General features: G+C 33.4%; 1 protein-coding gene across 1 annotated transcript in view; it reads left to right on the top strand.

The window, feature by feature from the left end:
• The window catches only part of KNL1 (kinetochore scaffold 1), a 30,847-nt gene extending 14,662 nt beyond the window's left edge, over positions 1–16,185 (top strand). The window contains exons 11-26 of the mRNA XM_026704939.2: positions 176–323; positions 1,265–1,332; positions 1,610–1,708; positions 2,066–2,181; positions 3,048–3,138; positions 4,637–4,753; positions 5,551–5,638; positions 7,957–8,040; positions 9,427–9,466; positions 9,559–9,660; positions 10,605–10,705; positions 11,147–11,215; positions 11,659–11,768; positions 12,653–12,771; positions 14,429–14,551; positions 14,671–16,185. Coding sequence (XP_026560724.1) covers positions 176–323; positions 1,265–1,332; positions 1,610–1,708; positions 2,066–2,181; positions 3,048–3,138; positions 4,637–4,753; positions 5,551–5,638; positions 7,957–8,040; positions 9,427–9,466; positions 9,559–9,660; positions 10,605–10,705; positions 11,147–11,215; positions 11,659–11,768; positions 12,653–12,771; positions 14,429–14,551; positions 14,671–14,809 — 1,614 coding nt within the window. The 3' untranslated portion in view covers positions 14,810–16,185. The remainder of the gene's footprint in view (positions 1–175; positions 324–1,264; positions 1,333–1,609; positions 1,709–2,065; positions 2,182–3,047; positions 3,139–4,636; positions 4,754–5,550; positions 5,639–7,956; positions 8,041–9,426; positions 9,467–9,558; positions 9,661–10,604; positions 10,706–11,146; positions 11,216–11,658; positions 11,769–12,652; positions 12,772–14,428; positions 14,552–14,670) is intronic.
• The last annotated feature ends 480 nt before the right edge of the window (positions 16,186–16,665 follow it).

Here is a 16,665-nt window from a genome sequence, read left to right as displayed (position 1 = left end):
CTAAATTCCTGTGTTTTGAGGTACTGTATACAGTATGCATGTATTTCCATGACAAGTGTACACATCACTTTATATAATGTATATAGCAAAAAAAATAATACTCCAAACCTGTAAAATATTTGTGATCTTTTCTTGTAATTTGATATTTTATGAATAATGACTATTTTAATTTTAGATCCTTCATAGCACAGAGGTACCTCATAACGACATAGAAACTGATGAAAATAAACACATTCCAGAAGTGGGGCCCACAAAGTGGGAAAAGAAACAAAGCAGCAAGAACAACCTTTTTGATTCATTTAAGGTTGATACAAGTTGCAATAGTAAGATTTCTTTCCAACTAATGACTTGAATAACAGGGCCTGAAATACTGTAGAGACACTTTGCAGTATTGTATATACCTTGGAAGTTTCTCCTTCAATTGGCAGAAGGTATTCTGACTTATTTCAGAGGCAGCTTGTCTACTAGAATGGCTCATATTGTTTGGAAGTAGTTCACTCTAAAGATGGTTCTTTTCAGGAGTAACAAATCTTTAGGCTCTATACACAATTCCTCTATATGTAGAATTTTGCTGCAAAGTAGCTACTCTGCTGTGTTTTGCTCATTTATAAAATTATTGCTGTACTTGTCATGCCAGTTTCAGAACATTGATTATCGTATAGGATACTCCCAAATAGATACAGTTCCAAATAAAGAGCTGCAGGTAATAAATTGTATTTTTTTTTTTTAATTGGAGCCTAGCAGCATGTTTGTGGCGCATGATTTTTTCAAGGGATCTTACTAGAGATACCAATAGTGAGGATGGACACAAAGTCAGAAAGTGGGGGAAGAGAATGGAAAACAGATATTGTTAACTTTTTAAAAGTTGCCTTAACCTTGAACCCAAACCACATTCTCTCTAGCAAATCTGTGGATTTTCTATCATCTATATTATATTTTCGATAATATAATATCGGTCCCTCTGTTTTCATGAATCTAGGTGGGGAAATTAGTTATTGGGTTTCCTTACATGATGGGGCTGAGTTAATGAGACCAAGTTGCGAGGAATTTAAGGGAACTGAAAAGGCTTAAGGGTTAATTTTATTTTTAAAACTGGGAAGGTTGGTTGGTTGGTTCTGCCTGCTCTGTGGATGTCATGATATAACTTTATGCCTAATAAAGTAATAATCAAAATCATTTAGGCTGTAAACCGATGCTGATTGTTACTGATATATCTTTATGTGGCATTTTTTCTCACATTTCTGACCTATTTTTTTCCTTCTAGTTCAACAAAACAGTAAACTGGAGACTCAGCTTCTCATGGACAGTATTTGTGAACAAAATTTACAAGAGGTATATATGAAATTACATATTTTTATTTCAAACATATATTGATATATAATGCATGGTCTTGAAATCTAGCAGGTTTCTCATGATTAATTATCTAGATTTAGTTTTTCTTGTTTTGTTGAAAGCCCATTATCCTAGATAATGCTTTCATATACTAAATTAATTTTTATTCTTCAATTTTGGTTATATCTTAATGGGTATATTAAAAAATAATAAAAAATCTTGAGACATTTGATTTCAACTCCAAACTAATGTTTATGCTTAAACGTTTCCATTTTAGAAATTGCTGGAAGGTACTATCACAGTTCGTGAATTTTTTACACTTCTCCAAGTCCATGTTTTAATACAAATGCCTCGCCAGAGTCAGCTTCCGGTCAAGGTATGTATGTGTAAAAGATCCTAGCAACTATTTTGTGATATGAGTAAGGATTTGATTTTACTACCGAAACAAGTCTAGTGCTTTATATTAGAGATTATTTAAGATTCATCAGTATGCATATTGTACTTTATAGGTTTCATTCAGCCATTATAAACATCTTTTAACATTCAGTTCAGCCAAAGTTTAAGTTAATTTTATGCAAATTTGGCCTCTGGAATTGCTGTACCAAGAAAGAAGCAATTAGTATTGCTTCCAGTTCAATTTTGAGCATATTGGTTTTCTCAATAGTAAACAGGAACATTCTAATTCTAATTAGATTCCTTCTTAAGAAACTACCTATGTTTTTTGTCTCTATAGCACACAGTCAACACATCATCTATCCCAGAAGATGAGATTCTCAGCCACTGCATCTATCATCCAAAATTACAGGTTTATAAGGAAGATTGTCAAACTCTTCACATGATAATAGAAGAGTAAGATACTTCCAATTTTTCTTCAGCCATTATTTGTATTAACATCTACTTGAAACTTGATATGAATTGCAATATTACTGATATCCGTTGATCACTTTAATGTGTGAATTGTAATTCTTTCAGAAATACTTACAAACTCTTATAAAAATGATTGCAAAGTAGAACTGTGCATTAAATGGAAATCGTTTTGTTCTGGACACGAATAAAGTTCTACTTCTATTCATTGTGGATTGACCATCCTAAGCCTGGAATGTTTTGATTTTTGCAGTTTATAGCCTAAACAATATCCAAAGGGATCCTGGCTGATTTGATGGAATGAGTAGTGCGAGGCTAATGTGTGTCATTCCCTGTGTCCCCTCCTGCTCTTTTTCCTGGCATCTGCACCAGTTCACCTTCCCCACTTCCTCACAGTAATAATAATCACTCTGTTCTGTTCTGTGAATAGTTCTATGTTTTTTTTGTGTTTAGACATGTAGGCAAAGCAGAAGGGAGTGAAAATAGAGATAAATATTAAACATGGCGGCAATCCAGCACTTCTCTGTGACACAAAGTTGAGAGATCCAAATAAGCTGTAGATTAAATAGGCTTTTAGTTAATAGTTATTCCCAAAGTTGAACAACATTAGCATTTCTTGGAAGCATTAGAAAGCTTGATGTGGATAATTAAATAGAGAAGAGTCCTCAACGGTTCTTTCAAGCTGTTTATATTAGGATATCTGAAATCTTTCTTTAAAAATCCCTGAAGATCTTGCAGGGATACTGCAGGAAAAGCTGGTACAGCCACCCTTTGTTTTACTGGATCCCAGCCAAGTTATTTCTGCTTTCTATCATCAGACTAGCACAGATGTTTGTTTGTTTGTATTTCAGATTAAAAATTCATGCAGCTGACCAAGATAAACTTCTGGTGAATATAAATAAAAGTTTTTGGGAAGTAATGAAAACTTGTTCAGAGGAAGAGGTAACTATTGGAATATGTCAATAACTTATCTTAATTTATGAATATTTGTTTTTCAATGGCACTTTGTATAGAAATTGCTTATATATGCTCACTTTAAAAAATAGTTTTATATAAATGAAAACAGTATATAAATAGATATCAGAAAACTATGATGTACACATAGTTACTACATGCTCATTCTTAATCCATAATGGCTATTTTTTAGATTGAATAACTTTAAATAAAAATCTAAAATGTGTCAAGACATTCTATTTTTAGTAAGCTTGTTGGAGCACTAAAAAGGTGAGGCTCTTTACTCTCTCTGGGAGTATAAATTTTAAATTATTAAAATAGATGAATAAGTAAAATTAGTAAAGGAGGAGCTTGATAGAAGAGGAATACCAGACAATAGCCAGCTAAAGAATAATGTGAATATAGTGCCCAAATCAATATAATAAACACTACAAAATAACCTATTTAACTGGGGAAAGGTGCATTTATTCTTGCTATTAATCTAGAACTGTAGCATATAAGATCTGAATTTTGTATATTTGTGATATGTTTAAATATAACAAAAATGTGTTATGACATAAAGTAGTGATAAAATTAAGTTACACCTGTATACTTATTACTTACTCAAATCCTTGAAAGAATCTATACCTAAACTGTACTATTCTCAGACCTCTTTTTAGGAGGAATGGTATAATGCTCTGTAAATACTAAAAGGAATTCCTTTCTCAAAGATATTAGACATTTTAGGACATTTACTTTACTTTCATTATTCAACAGATGAAAAATTGGGATGCTCTTAATAGGTCTTGTAGAATCAGATATTTTTATCAATTGCACAAAAATCTTCCAGAAAAGCACTATTAAGGAGGATTTGTTAAATAGGATAGAGATGTTGAAGTGATGGCAATATTTCAGGATTTGAGAGGCTGTCACAAAGAAAAGGAGGCCAACCTATTTTCCAAAGCCCCAGAAGGCAAGACAAGAAACAATGGAGGGAAACTAATCAAGGAGAGACGCAACCTGGAATTAAGGAGAAACTTCCTAACAGTGAGAACAATTAACCAGTGGAACAACTTGTCTCAGACATTGTGGGTACTTCATCACTGGAAGTTTTTAAGAAGAGACTGGATAGACACTTATCTCAAATTGTACAGGGTCTCCTGCTTGAGCAGGGGGTTGGACTAGAAGACCTCCAAGGTCCCTTCCATCTCTATTCTGATTGATTGATTGATTAGAGGCTGGAAGTATCCTTAGAAATTGAGCAGAAGCTTGTGATGGACCTCTTGTTTCCAAATTGGCTATATGATAAAGTTAATTCAGCAAATTCCATCAATTCATTCAATACTACATTTGGGAATTCAAACAAGTGTTTTGGGAAGAGGTGGATAAGAAAAATTGTTTCTGATAGCTGTTTGATGTAGCCAACATTAGAACTCAATCCATTGTGACTGTGGCATGCTGCTGCTGAATTATCAGCTAAGCTAAGGAAAGTTTAATTTCATTGCAGCTGAGAGGTTTTGGTGCTGAGCTGAACAAAATGAAATCCTGTTTCACCAAGAAAAGTAAAATTCTTGCTCACAAAGGAAAAGCAAAATTATATGTGAAGTTGGTGCACCACGCAAAGGTAAAGTATTTATGATAACCAATGAGTTGTAAGAGTTGACAATTTTAATTATTAAGAATTCTATTTTTGTATCCTATCCTCCAGTCGGGAAATTTAATAGCTTGTTCCTAGAAAAATAAAGTACATTGTGGTTTAACATTCTGTATAATCCTATTATTCGACTAGCTGACTATTCCAAGATGAAATGTATATCTGAACAGGGAATTGAATTCAAGTTACCTTGTCCCAAATAAAATGGAACTTGAGTAAATTGTAAATCTACTTGCAAATAATACAAAATATAGTGCAATATTCCCTAATTGGAATTACTTTTTAAATATCTTTAACAAACAATAATATAATTTCCATTTGAATTTAAACTTGCAATGATATGATGTGGATGGTCTGCTACAATTACTAATATTGTTACTAGCATTGTTCATTGTTAGCTTTTCTCTCCCCATAATAGTACAAAACTCATTTTAATCTTCTGCTATAAATAATGTAACAAAATGTGTAGAAAATCTTTTTGTTTTCTTAATTTGTAATATGTCAATAAGAAGCATATTCCACAATAGACATTACCATTTTCATTTGGCATATAATGAATAGACTGGAGACTCTGATTATGTATGTGTGTCAGATCTTGCTTGATACATCACCCAACACTTTATGTAATATTTGAATATGATGATATTTTGTCATTAGCAAACAAACTTTAGGTGGCATTAGTCAATAGTAACTTTAGATTTACTATATTATAAATATTACATTACAAATAAAAAGTATGCTTAAAATAATGTTTTTTATTATATAAGCTGCAATTTGAAAAACTACAATCAAGATTAGCTAAAATGGATGAACTTCTGAAAGAAATTGATAGCTGTCTTTTTGCTCTGGAGAAAGGTACAACTTTTAAAATTTTTAGACAATTCAGTCTTCTTGAGTTAGTATAAGTTGCTTGTTTTCCTAAATTTATAGCAGGCTTCTATTACAATAAAAATTACAAGAATATAGCACAACATATGGTTTCCATATGCCATAGCCTTTGTTTATATTTTCTTTATCAACTAGAGAAGATAAAAGATTTATGTGTCTATAAAATTGTATTTGGCTAGTTCAAAACTAAGCAATTCAAATATACTGTTTGTTCTACTCCAAACAGAGTGAACAAGCAAGTGGGAAGAAGAATAACAATTGATTTTGAAGGACTTTGATTCCTTATAAATTTGGTGTTCTCATCCCTGTTTGTATTGGATAATTACAATTAGTCTGGAACTTAAGTATGACAAAAATACTGTTTCTGAATTTCTGATCACTTTATCATTGATATGCTACACAGATTATTCAGGTGCAGCACTTAGTTTAAATAAATTATTTTACTAAATTTGCACATTTTATGACAGATAATAATGAGGAAATTGAAAAATCATGACCTCAGTTTATTTAATTTGCATTTTGATATGCTGATTAATTTTCATCGTGTTCTCGTGATGCTAATATGGTAAGTAAGTAGATGGATAGACTGACCAACAGAAAGACACTACAGTGTTATTTTTTAAATAATTTGTCAAACTACTGTAATACTGTTTTTAAAAGATAAGGGAATTCAAGAAAAGGATATATGTAGCTAAATGCTGATCTGCAAAATGAACATTTTGATTATATCATCTTTGGCTTCTCTGAATATTATTAATGATAGGTGAACTACCTTATTTATAAATGGAATTTCTTGTGAAATTAATTTCTCGTCTTGTGTCAGAAATGCAGGATCTAGAAAAGGGGAAATTATTTATTTAATATTTAAAAACTTTAATAGTATATAGATTTATATAGTTCTAGCCAGAAGTGGTATTCAGCAGGTTCTGACCAGTTCTGGAGAACTGGTAGCGAAAATTTTGAGTAGTTCGGAGAACCGGCAAATACCATCTCTGACTGGATTATCCTTCCCCTGCCACCAAGCCTCACCCACAGAACTGGTAGTAAAAAAAATTGAATCCCACCACTGGTTCTAGCCCAGAACAGGCCATGTTAATGGCAGACCAGCAAGTCATTCTGTGTGCAAGTTGATCCCAGTAAAAAAATGGATAGTTGACTGAATAGTGCCACATTTGCAGTGAATATCCTCATCCTCTGGTAAACCCCCATTTTCCCATGTAATCTTTAGTTCTAGCCAGATCAATGCACAGTCTGTTTAAACAACTCCAGACCATCCACTTGTTCTCCACATCTCCAGGCAGCTCAACTCAAGCAGTTCTATCCAATGATGAAGATGTTTTATTTGTGATTTCTGTTTGAGATGCAGTAATGATGTCCTTGATGCAATAAAAAAACTCCTTGATTTCAATCTTTTTATAGAGGGTACTTGGCCAAATAGTGGGTGTGCCAGACCACATAACACCTTTCCATATTCTGGGTCTTGTGCCACACTCCTTCTGACACTTGATGGGGCTGTTCCTTCTAAGATATATAATTTTTCAAGAGGGGTGGGACGCAAACATCCAGTAACGATGCAATACGTATTGCTAGGCTCCCTATCTATCTGTATAGAGTGCACTGAGAGGCCTCAGAAAGGGCAAGCCTATTACCTTGCCAAACAACATAATGCAAGGGCAGTCATTTGCAGAGTAGTAGAGTGGGCACTCTTAAGTGGTTCTAGACAACTTTCTAAGGAGATTATGGCAAGTAGCGAGCTTTTGCTCTAAATTGCAATAATGTCTTTTAAAGGTTAGTGTTTGATCCAGTGTGGCATCATGATAACATAGTGTCTCACAATATACCAGACTCGCTCCATCCCAAACAGTAAGGCTGCATCTGGCCTGCCTCTTTGTAAGATGCAATGCACAAACATTTAAGTTTTTCATGGATTGTAAACCATTGTTTACTAAAATGTGTTTCTGTGTTGCAGTGATGTAAGTGTACAACAGTCCTCCGGAAACCAATGCAATATGACCACTAGTTGGAAGTTTTGCTTTTTTTAATTGGAATTATATCAACCTTTGGGCCAATATAGTAAAAATAAAAGCTGTATCTATAAATTGATACTTACCAGAAGCATTTTAGCATTTTTGTTTTCTCTTTCATTAAAACTACTCAATTTCTGTGGTATAAACTTCAAAATAGGAAGCATATTCATTTACAAAATGAATTTTCTACTAAACTGTTTGATAATGTATGTTATACTTTCGGATATATGACTTTGTTAAACATTACCTGACTTTTAGAAACTGCTACTCTCGATTATTCTGAGTTGGATGCCAATTATGCCATGGAGGAACATGAGACCAAAGTAAAACATATTGAGAGAGGTAAGTAGGTTTTTTTAATTAAATGAGATAAAAGATTTAGAATTAATTTTCAATAGACGAGGGAGACATAAGAATGGTCTTTTACAAAAACCTTTCAGACAAACAAGAAAATTGGGCACCATTACTGCTTAAAATAAAGATTATATTATCTTAATAGTATTCCTCCTGTGAAATTATAGGTCTTTTACAATTTTTTTTAACATAGAAATATATTAGATAGATTTATTGATTATTTTTGCTGTTTTAATCTAGCCTACATATAGTGGGAGTATGAATCATTCAGAATATCTTGATTATTGAAATCGTATAAACCTGATAAACTGCGATGACATTCCCACAATGAGTTTATATAGGGAATATTTGAAGTACATGAAACACCTGTTTGCCAGCAGAGTATGCATTGTTAGCCAAAGCTTACCTTTCTTACTGCTTTTTACATGCACCAGGGGGATGCTTTGGATAGTTACGTCATGTCACGTTCAACATTGCTTATGCTCTGAAAGCTTGTAGCTGACTTTACCTCCTAATATGTGTACGTTTTGGTTATATGCTATGAACTGAATGCTTCTAAGATCATCATGATCAGATTGATGTACTCTTTTTCAGGCCAAAACCTAATGTGTTTTTTCCTGCATGCCAGAACGGCACTGACCCTGGAGTCTGCATAATGTTTTATACAAAAGTACCAGGAAGAGAGGGAGGACCAGGAGGAGGGAGGGAGGGAGGGAGAGAGAGAGTGTAGAATAGTATATTTAAATTATTTTCATTCAGCTCTAGCTCTCTTGTTCTACAATGTTGATTGCCTTGGGCATTGAACTATTTTATTTCTGACTTAGCCGCATTGTATTTAAATATAGCAAAATCAATATTTCTTTTGAAATGTTGCAGCTCTGTTGAGTTTGTGGGTGGTTCCTTTCCTATTTGCAAGAACTGTCATTTCACATTGTCTTCTGAAGTTAAGTTGTCCTAGCAGATCTTTCAGGATTTGCTCCCCTTGCCTACCCTTTAACTCAGAATATTTTTTGTAGATTATCAAATAAACTCATACAATATGAAGGAAAGGCAAGCTGGTTTACTTATGTTATGTCCCTTGGAGTGGGGAAAGTAAAATAACCCTTTTCTTTCCAAGTCCTGGAGCTGCTTAAGATGGGACACTTGTTCTTAGTATTGCACAAAATGGGCAGGCATGAACACAATTGCATATTAGCATCACCTGCTTTTGAGGGATTGGAGACTGGAATGGAAATTACAGCTGTGTAGAAGTTCCAATAATTTTATCTTGGAAGGAAAGTTATAATTATTTGGGATTAGATGTGTTTAATTAGAATAAATAGTTTTATTTGTATTCTATTGCCAGATTTTACATGTATTTTTCTTTAATTTTAGAACTAGAAAATTACAAGTCCCAACAAGATAATCTTCAAAGGTAATATTTAACACCAAAATATCCCATATTTGCAACCTATAAAATATGTCGGCTTTCAACACCACTATTTTATTCACGTTGCACTTTTGCAGAGACCAATCAGATCTTAGTGATAAAAAACAACAGATAATTTCTGAAATCAACCAGCTTCAAAGAGACGTAAGAAGTTGCCAAGAACTTACAGAGAAATACAAGTAAGTAAATTAAAAAGGATTTTTTTGTAATGCCATTCATCCTCCAATTAGAACTGTCCCAATATATGCTGTCCCTTTGGGAACTTAGTCTCATTTGACAGAGAATTGTTTAAAGTTTAATTTGATTATTCCATGATTACTGTTCATTCTTATTGAGGGATGGCAATATAATTACTCTAAAAAAACTATCTGATGTTAATAAAATTGTCTAGGAAAATAAAACTCATGAATTTTCCAATAATAGTTAAAATACCAAGTTCTCTGTTTCAGTATTTATTGTGGGGATAACTGCATGGTTTTGAAGTTAACTGACAAAGTTAATTTTACGTTATTTTTATTTTATTTGTATCCTGCCTTTATTATTTTTACAAATAACAAAAAATAACAAAAGGCAGCAAACATATTCAACACACTTTCCTCTTCCTATTTTCCCCACAAAAAACCCCCCTGTGAGGTGGGTTGAGGTGAGAGGCTCAAGGTCATCCAAGTGGCTTTCATAACAAAGATGGCCTTCAACTGATCAACCCTCGCTTTCTAACCTGTGCCTTTACCACTAGATCAATCTAATTGATTTAATCTTACAATTAAAGAGACACTGATTTTGCTAGAGGTTATCTCCTAATCTGTGAAAGTGTGAGTTTCTCTTGGAGCTTCTGCATAAGACTTCGACTAAAGAATTCTGCATCCTTCCTGGAATGAAGGTTCTTCTTTCCATTTGGAACCTTTTTTGTTTTTAACCTGTTTTTCTCCCCAAGAAGATAAGTATTTTAAAGAAAGAAATACAGAAACTGATTAATATTAGTCGCACTAGCAGCCTAGTCAAGAAACACTTCGCTTTCCAAAAACAGAAAGTGCATTAATAGCAAATATTAATATGTGTGCATATCTTGTCTTTCTAATATTTTCTCTTTAATCTGTGATTGTGTAATGCTTTATTCTTGCAGCTTCTCTGAGTGGGTAATAAAGGAATGGAATAATCACCAGGCAGTATTTACTTTCCTTTATGATTCTATTGAGCTCACCGTGGGATTTAAATGTCCCTTAGGTAAGTTGCAAAATAGCAGGAACTCTTAACTTGCCTCCTTTTTTTTGTAAAAAAAATGTTTAAAATTATTTGAATTTAACTGTTTATCGTGGCTATTTTTTGGCTGTTTGATACCACTATTTTGTGAAGTTGTGTTTTTTTTATTGTAAAGGAATATTTTGCATTAGAAGGATAAATTGTAAATCCTGAATGATCAGAGGGTGTCTAAACTGGACAGCTTTGGGGTAGAGGCTGATGTGACAAGTTCTCTCTCCATGTAAATATTCTTCAGTATTGTAAATATGTATAGGAAGTTATCCAGTTTATTCAGAAGTGAACAAATCTGATTCACACGTCACCCTAAGCCATACTATTTGTAATGCAAACTATACATTACTAGAAGTGGAGTAACTCAAACCCCATTTTGAAGATGTGCTTCACACTGTGTGTGCTTTTTTGTAGATGATGCTGCTTTCAGAAACAAGTTGTCCTGGGAGATTGTTAGTCTGAATTTTGAAACATTATTGGATGGTAAGATTGCAATATTTTATGATCTTAAGGAATACCCAGAGCTTCATGTGAAACATACTGTTGAAATGGAAGAAACTAGGAAAATCAGGCTGATACCAGGAATCTTTGCTTTCTAATTTTAATTTTAATTTCTTCTGCAGTATATTTTTTTCATTAGGAAAATAATAGTCAAAGCTGTGGGGAAACAGAAGCTTTTACAAGTAATGGATAATGCACAGGTCCTTGGTAAAACTATACAAAGGAGACATGTGCATGGAGTATTAATGATTAAAACCTCTGAAATTATCTGTTATTTTATTCTGTTATTATATGCCACCAGGAATCACTTTGTGTGAGATGGGCAGCCACATCAATGTGATTAATAAACAAATAACATGAAATGATTTAAATATAACTTAATTTTTGATAATATTTTTTTTACTTTTACTTGGTGTTTTTTCCAGAAACAAAAGCTGCGCCTACTGCAAAATTAGTGCATAAGCTTATCTTTCAGTTTATTGACAGTCAAAAATCATGGCAAAAGAAATGCTCAACAGTACATCAACTTTCTCAGGTAAGGAACAAATTATAAGGAAGTCTAGAATTTGTATACTATGTAGAATAAAGCAGGCATGACAGTAAAGCTCTTAAAACTATCCTCACATTTATTATTTTACTGGTTCATGACACTTATGAGATGAACAAAGAAGTTAGAAATTTATCGTGAAGCTCATACATTCTTGGGGAAAAAAATCTGGATATTACTCAAATGGGGAACTATGGATTAGAGTATTATTTTTTTGTCTTAGAAGCAGTAACACTTAGATGACTGATTGGCTTTAGTTATTTAAAGAAGCTAATGCATTTTTTCCTATTGTTTGCTTTATTGTTCTACATGCTGCTTTTAGAGTGCTTTTAGTATAAACAGAAGTCCCCAACCTTTCCGGCTCTGAACCAGCAGCAGTGGTGGTGGCAGGGGGGAGGGGGTGGTTTCATGCACACGCCTGCCACTTGCACAAATGGAACCTGCCGCTTGCACGGCTCAGTTCCCAACAGGTCGCTGACTGCTACTGGGCTATGGACTGGGGATTGGGGACCGAGCCCGGTATAGAAAAAACATACCTTTCTCTAGAATACATTGAGTCATATATGGGTTGGTTTCAGCCACTTATTTTGCCAAAAGACAACCGCCGTTGGGAGAATTGAAAAAGGGTAAGTTAGGGGTTAGCCAATTATTAGTTCCCGATGCCCTGCACCTCTACCATTTTCTTCCATGTGTTCCGAATGATGGAGATATTGGTGGTGAGGAAAAGGATAAGGATGATGAGAGGAGACTGAAGAGTTGAATCACCCAAAATTTTTATGAAAAGTTCATTTTTGACAAACCATATTTTCTAGAAAATCTGTGTGTGTATTATTAGGATGTCAAGATTATGTTTATTTTGATTGTTCAAGTAGATGCTGCATGCGCTGTCTCTCGTGGTGAACCGGTGTCAACTTCTGGGAGAAGAGATAGAGTTTCTGAACAAATGGGGCGGAAAGTTTTACTTGCTGAAGACTGAAGTGAATAACACAAAGTAAGTTCTTGTCTAATCTACTTCCGTTTGTATGCTTGGTGCATACAAATAATTGGGGGTGGGGGGGAGTCTTCCCAGTTTGTAAATACGTGTTATAATTCAGCTAAATTACTCCATAGTTTTATGCTTAACTGACAACACTAAATTTTTACAATGGTGTATTTTAAAACGAGAGGCAGATTGGAAGTGGTCAAAGGCCCAAGGCTGGAAACCAAGAGGTTATGAGCCTCCGTCTTAGGCACAAAGTCAGCCAAGTAAAATTCAGTCGCTCTCTCTCAGTCTAGTACAAAGGCAACGACAAATCGTATCTGAAACTGCAGCCAAGAAAACTGCATGGATTTGTTTAGGCAATTGCCACGAATCATAATACATTTTGCTGAAGGCAGAAAAAAAAGGTGAACAATTTTTGGCAAATAGATTTCAAGGAGCATAATAAGGAACAAAAATGCAGTTATCCAATATGATATAAACTTTACAAAATGCATAAAAAATGAAGATCAAATAGTGGATTCCAGAACCAGATTAAAATAAATAGTAAAATAAAAGCTAAAAAGAGTTATGTATGTAATTTGACAGGCAATTTAAAAACAAACACATACAACATGCAGATTTGGCAGAGGTTTTTTAGTAGTAGAGAATTGAAAGATCTTAATACACAATTTATGTATGTGGACTGACTGTGAGAAAAACATCTAACAAGGGTTTTTGTTTAGTTTTAGTTATTTATGATAATGATAATTTGTATATGACCTCTCATTTAATTATTATAGATTGCTATAACAAAAACACAATTAAAACAATACATCAGAATATCTGCAAGGTATATTTATTAAGGAACTTTATTAAGTTTCTGGCCATTTCTGGCTCTATAATTTCATACTTATTTAAAATGTATCCAGAGATAAAGTGGAAGCAAACAAAGATTCCTGAGAACTAGCAAGTAAGGTTTTTTTTTTTTAAAAAAAAAAACCATGTACCTATTAATAGTCCATTGGCCATATCATCTGAAGTTTCCAAACATTTTTCAGGAGTAGCCTATTTATAACACATTATTGTGTATACCAATGAATCCAGGATGTTATTAAATCATGGTAAGTAGAGAAGTCATTTATTGCAGGAGTGGCACCGCTGATACACCATCTGAAACCTGGCCATTTAAACATTCAGTGAAAAACAATGTAAAGTAATCTTTGAGAGAGAACAAGTTGAATATGTTCATGATTGTCTATATCAGATCTGGACATTTTACAGCCCATGGGCCATATCCAGCACTTTGGCTGTTCCTGTCTGGTCCATGGCAGAGTTGTGGGGGTGGCAGCAAGGTGGGAGGTAGTGGCCCTCCACAACAGTCCCAATTTCTCATGTGACCCCTTGGGAAAATTAATTGCTCACCTCTGGTTTACATGATGAAGTTACTGCAAATAGGCTGAATTCACCTTTATTTATTAGCTGTCATTTACCAAGTTATTAATTTAGATTCCAATTCAGATTATCACTATATAATTTGGTTTAAGTGAAAGATAAAATTATCCATGTTCACAGTTTTTCATTTTAAATCGGATTACTTCTCCCAGTTGTTTCATATAATTGGAAGCTTTGCTTGGGTAGTAACATACATAATAATTAACTTTATGTATCTGTTTTTTTTCATATGTAGTGTAAGCTTTTTGTTCTCCAGTTCTACGCCTTTTGCAAAATTTGAAGTTGAACTCTCTTTATCTGCCAATTATCCAACATCTCCAATAGTTTTCACTATCCAAAAATGCACAGGCAATCTTGGGTGAGTAAAACAGAGGTGAATGTCTCTGGGTAGTGATATATACTTCATTCCTGTGAAAAAGTTTGTTTATCAGAAACGTTGTCTTAATCAGTTTGTATATATGTATTTTCTGTTCTCAGCCATGATGAAATTTCTGTGATTCTGTCCAGCGTTCCAGTGGGAGCCAACTATTTGAAGAGAATGGTCAATCAGATAAGTTGTCATCTACGCCAAGATTCTTCAGCAATTCTGATAAATAAAAGAACAACTGTCCAATAGTTTGTTCTTCTTTGGAAAATTTATGTCAACTATCAAGCATGCAGTACTAGAGTGATTACATCTTTGTTTAAACTATAGAAAAGCAGAAAACTATAATGCAAAACTGTAAAGTGGTTCCTCTATTGTTGTTTTTCTGTATTTTTTTCACTAGTGCTTGGCGCTGCCTTTTATTTCTGAGAGACTATTTTATAATAGAGGAAACTACATTGCAGTTGATGTAATTTTGAAACATATACTGCAGGGAAGGGATGCTAAGATGAGTAAGAGGCGCTTTTGAGTCCTATCTATGAGGCACTTAAGGAATTGAACGTTGGATGTAGAATATTGGATCAGTCTCCTAATCTTTTCGAAATGATCATAGGATGTACTAAAATTTTATTCCATTATACTGACTGAGGAAAGTCTTCAGTTTCAGTGAAGGCAGCAGACATTTGTGCCTGCATCTTTGTGCAGGCTCATCTTGTATCTGTAATGTTGATATTCTTATAACAAAACTTCTAGGATTTTTTCCTTGTCTAATATTTTGTTGGTGGACAAATTATGTTTATATGTAAAATATTGCATATTTAAATGCTTTTTGATGTTTGAGTGTTTTTTAACTTTAGTATTTTGTCAAAAAGAAAAGTGTAATAAAGTTTACAGTAATACTTTTACCATTTTGGTAGTGATTTAGAAATGAAAAAAAACACTGCCAACACTTAAATTCAATATTTACTTGCTATGTTATTTCATTTTTTAATTTTAATTTTTTTTAAAGAAATAAAAAATATTTTGCATATTATTATTTTTTTAAAAAAACCTATTCCCTCTAAATTGTGTGGATCACATTTTGTAATTTGTTTAGAATGTTTCTGTTAACATTTAAAAAGTTGGGTAAAACACTCTACCTTTATTTCATTCCAATTTTATGAAAAGAGAAAAAAGATTTTGTAAAAAAGCTTTTATAAGTAGAATTGAACTATGCAAAATGTTATGCATCCAGATGAAAAAAGGTTAACAGCATGTGTCATAGAATCATTGTGGTCCAGTGTTCAATAATATTTATACTTTTTATCATAGAAAACAAATATTAGTTTAATGGAGTATAGTATAAAACTTTACTTTTTATAGATTTTGCATTTTTCCTGTTCAGAACCATACACACATCTGCAAATATAAGTAAACAAAATTTTTTAATTCCCTTGTTCTTAAATCCTCAATATGTTTTTATGCACTGCTTTACTTCCTGTATTTTCCTCTTATTCATGTCCTGTTTAGTAATGCTTTTGCCTGTTTTTCTTGTTACCTTTTCTATTATTCCCCCATCCTATTTTCAATTGTTTTAATTTATACGAGGATGTTACATGTCCCTACAAATAAATCCTAATGAAATGTAATTGACACTTATTTAATTTGAATACACTGAGTATGGAAAAGCAAGGATATCAGCCTGGCAATTAAACGTAGCTTAGTCCACACCATCATATTTCCCATAGCTACAGAGAATAGCAAAAGTTGGCTATGAAAAAGTTAGAAGGAAAACCAATTTGCTTGAGCTGTAGTGTCAGAGAAGACTCCTCTGCAAACAAGTACTAGAGTGCATAAAACTTATCACTGAAAGGCAAAATCACAACTTTTCAGTCATGTCATGTGATCAAACACACTGGAAAAGGCAGTTATGCTCAGAATAATCAACAGTAAAAGGAAAGGAGGCCACACACAAAAAATTGTGGCTACACATCATCAAAGCTGACACCAGCCAGAGCATAGAACAGCTGAAAGCAGCTGTACAAGATTGGAAAATGTGCATAGAGCTAGTCCAGAGACTCGTAAGAATCAGTCACAATTTAACAGATAGTAGCATCATCATTTAATTT

The sequence above is a fragment of the Pseudonaja textilis genome, chromosome 1 (assembly GCF_049901715.1).
Source record: "Pseudonaja textilis isolate UNSWEBS1 chromosome 1, rPseTex1.2, whole genome shotgun sequence".
Lineage (NCBI taxonomy): Eukaryota > Metazoa > Chordata > Lepidosauria > Squamata > Elapidae > Pseudonaja > Pseudonaja textilis.
This window is presented reverse-complemented; position numbering and strand designations above follow the sequence as displayed.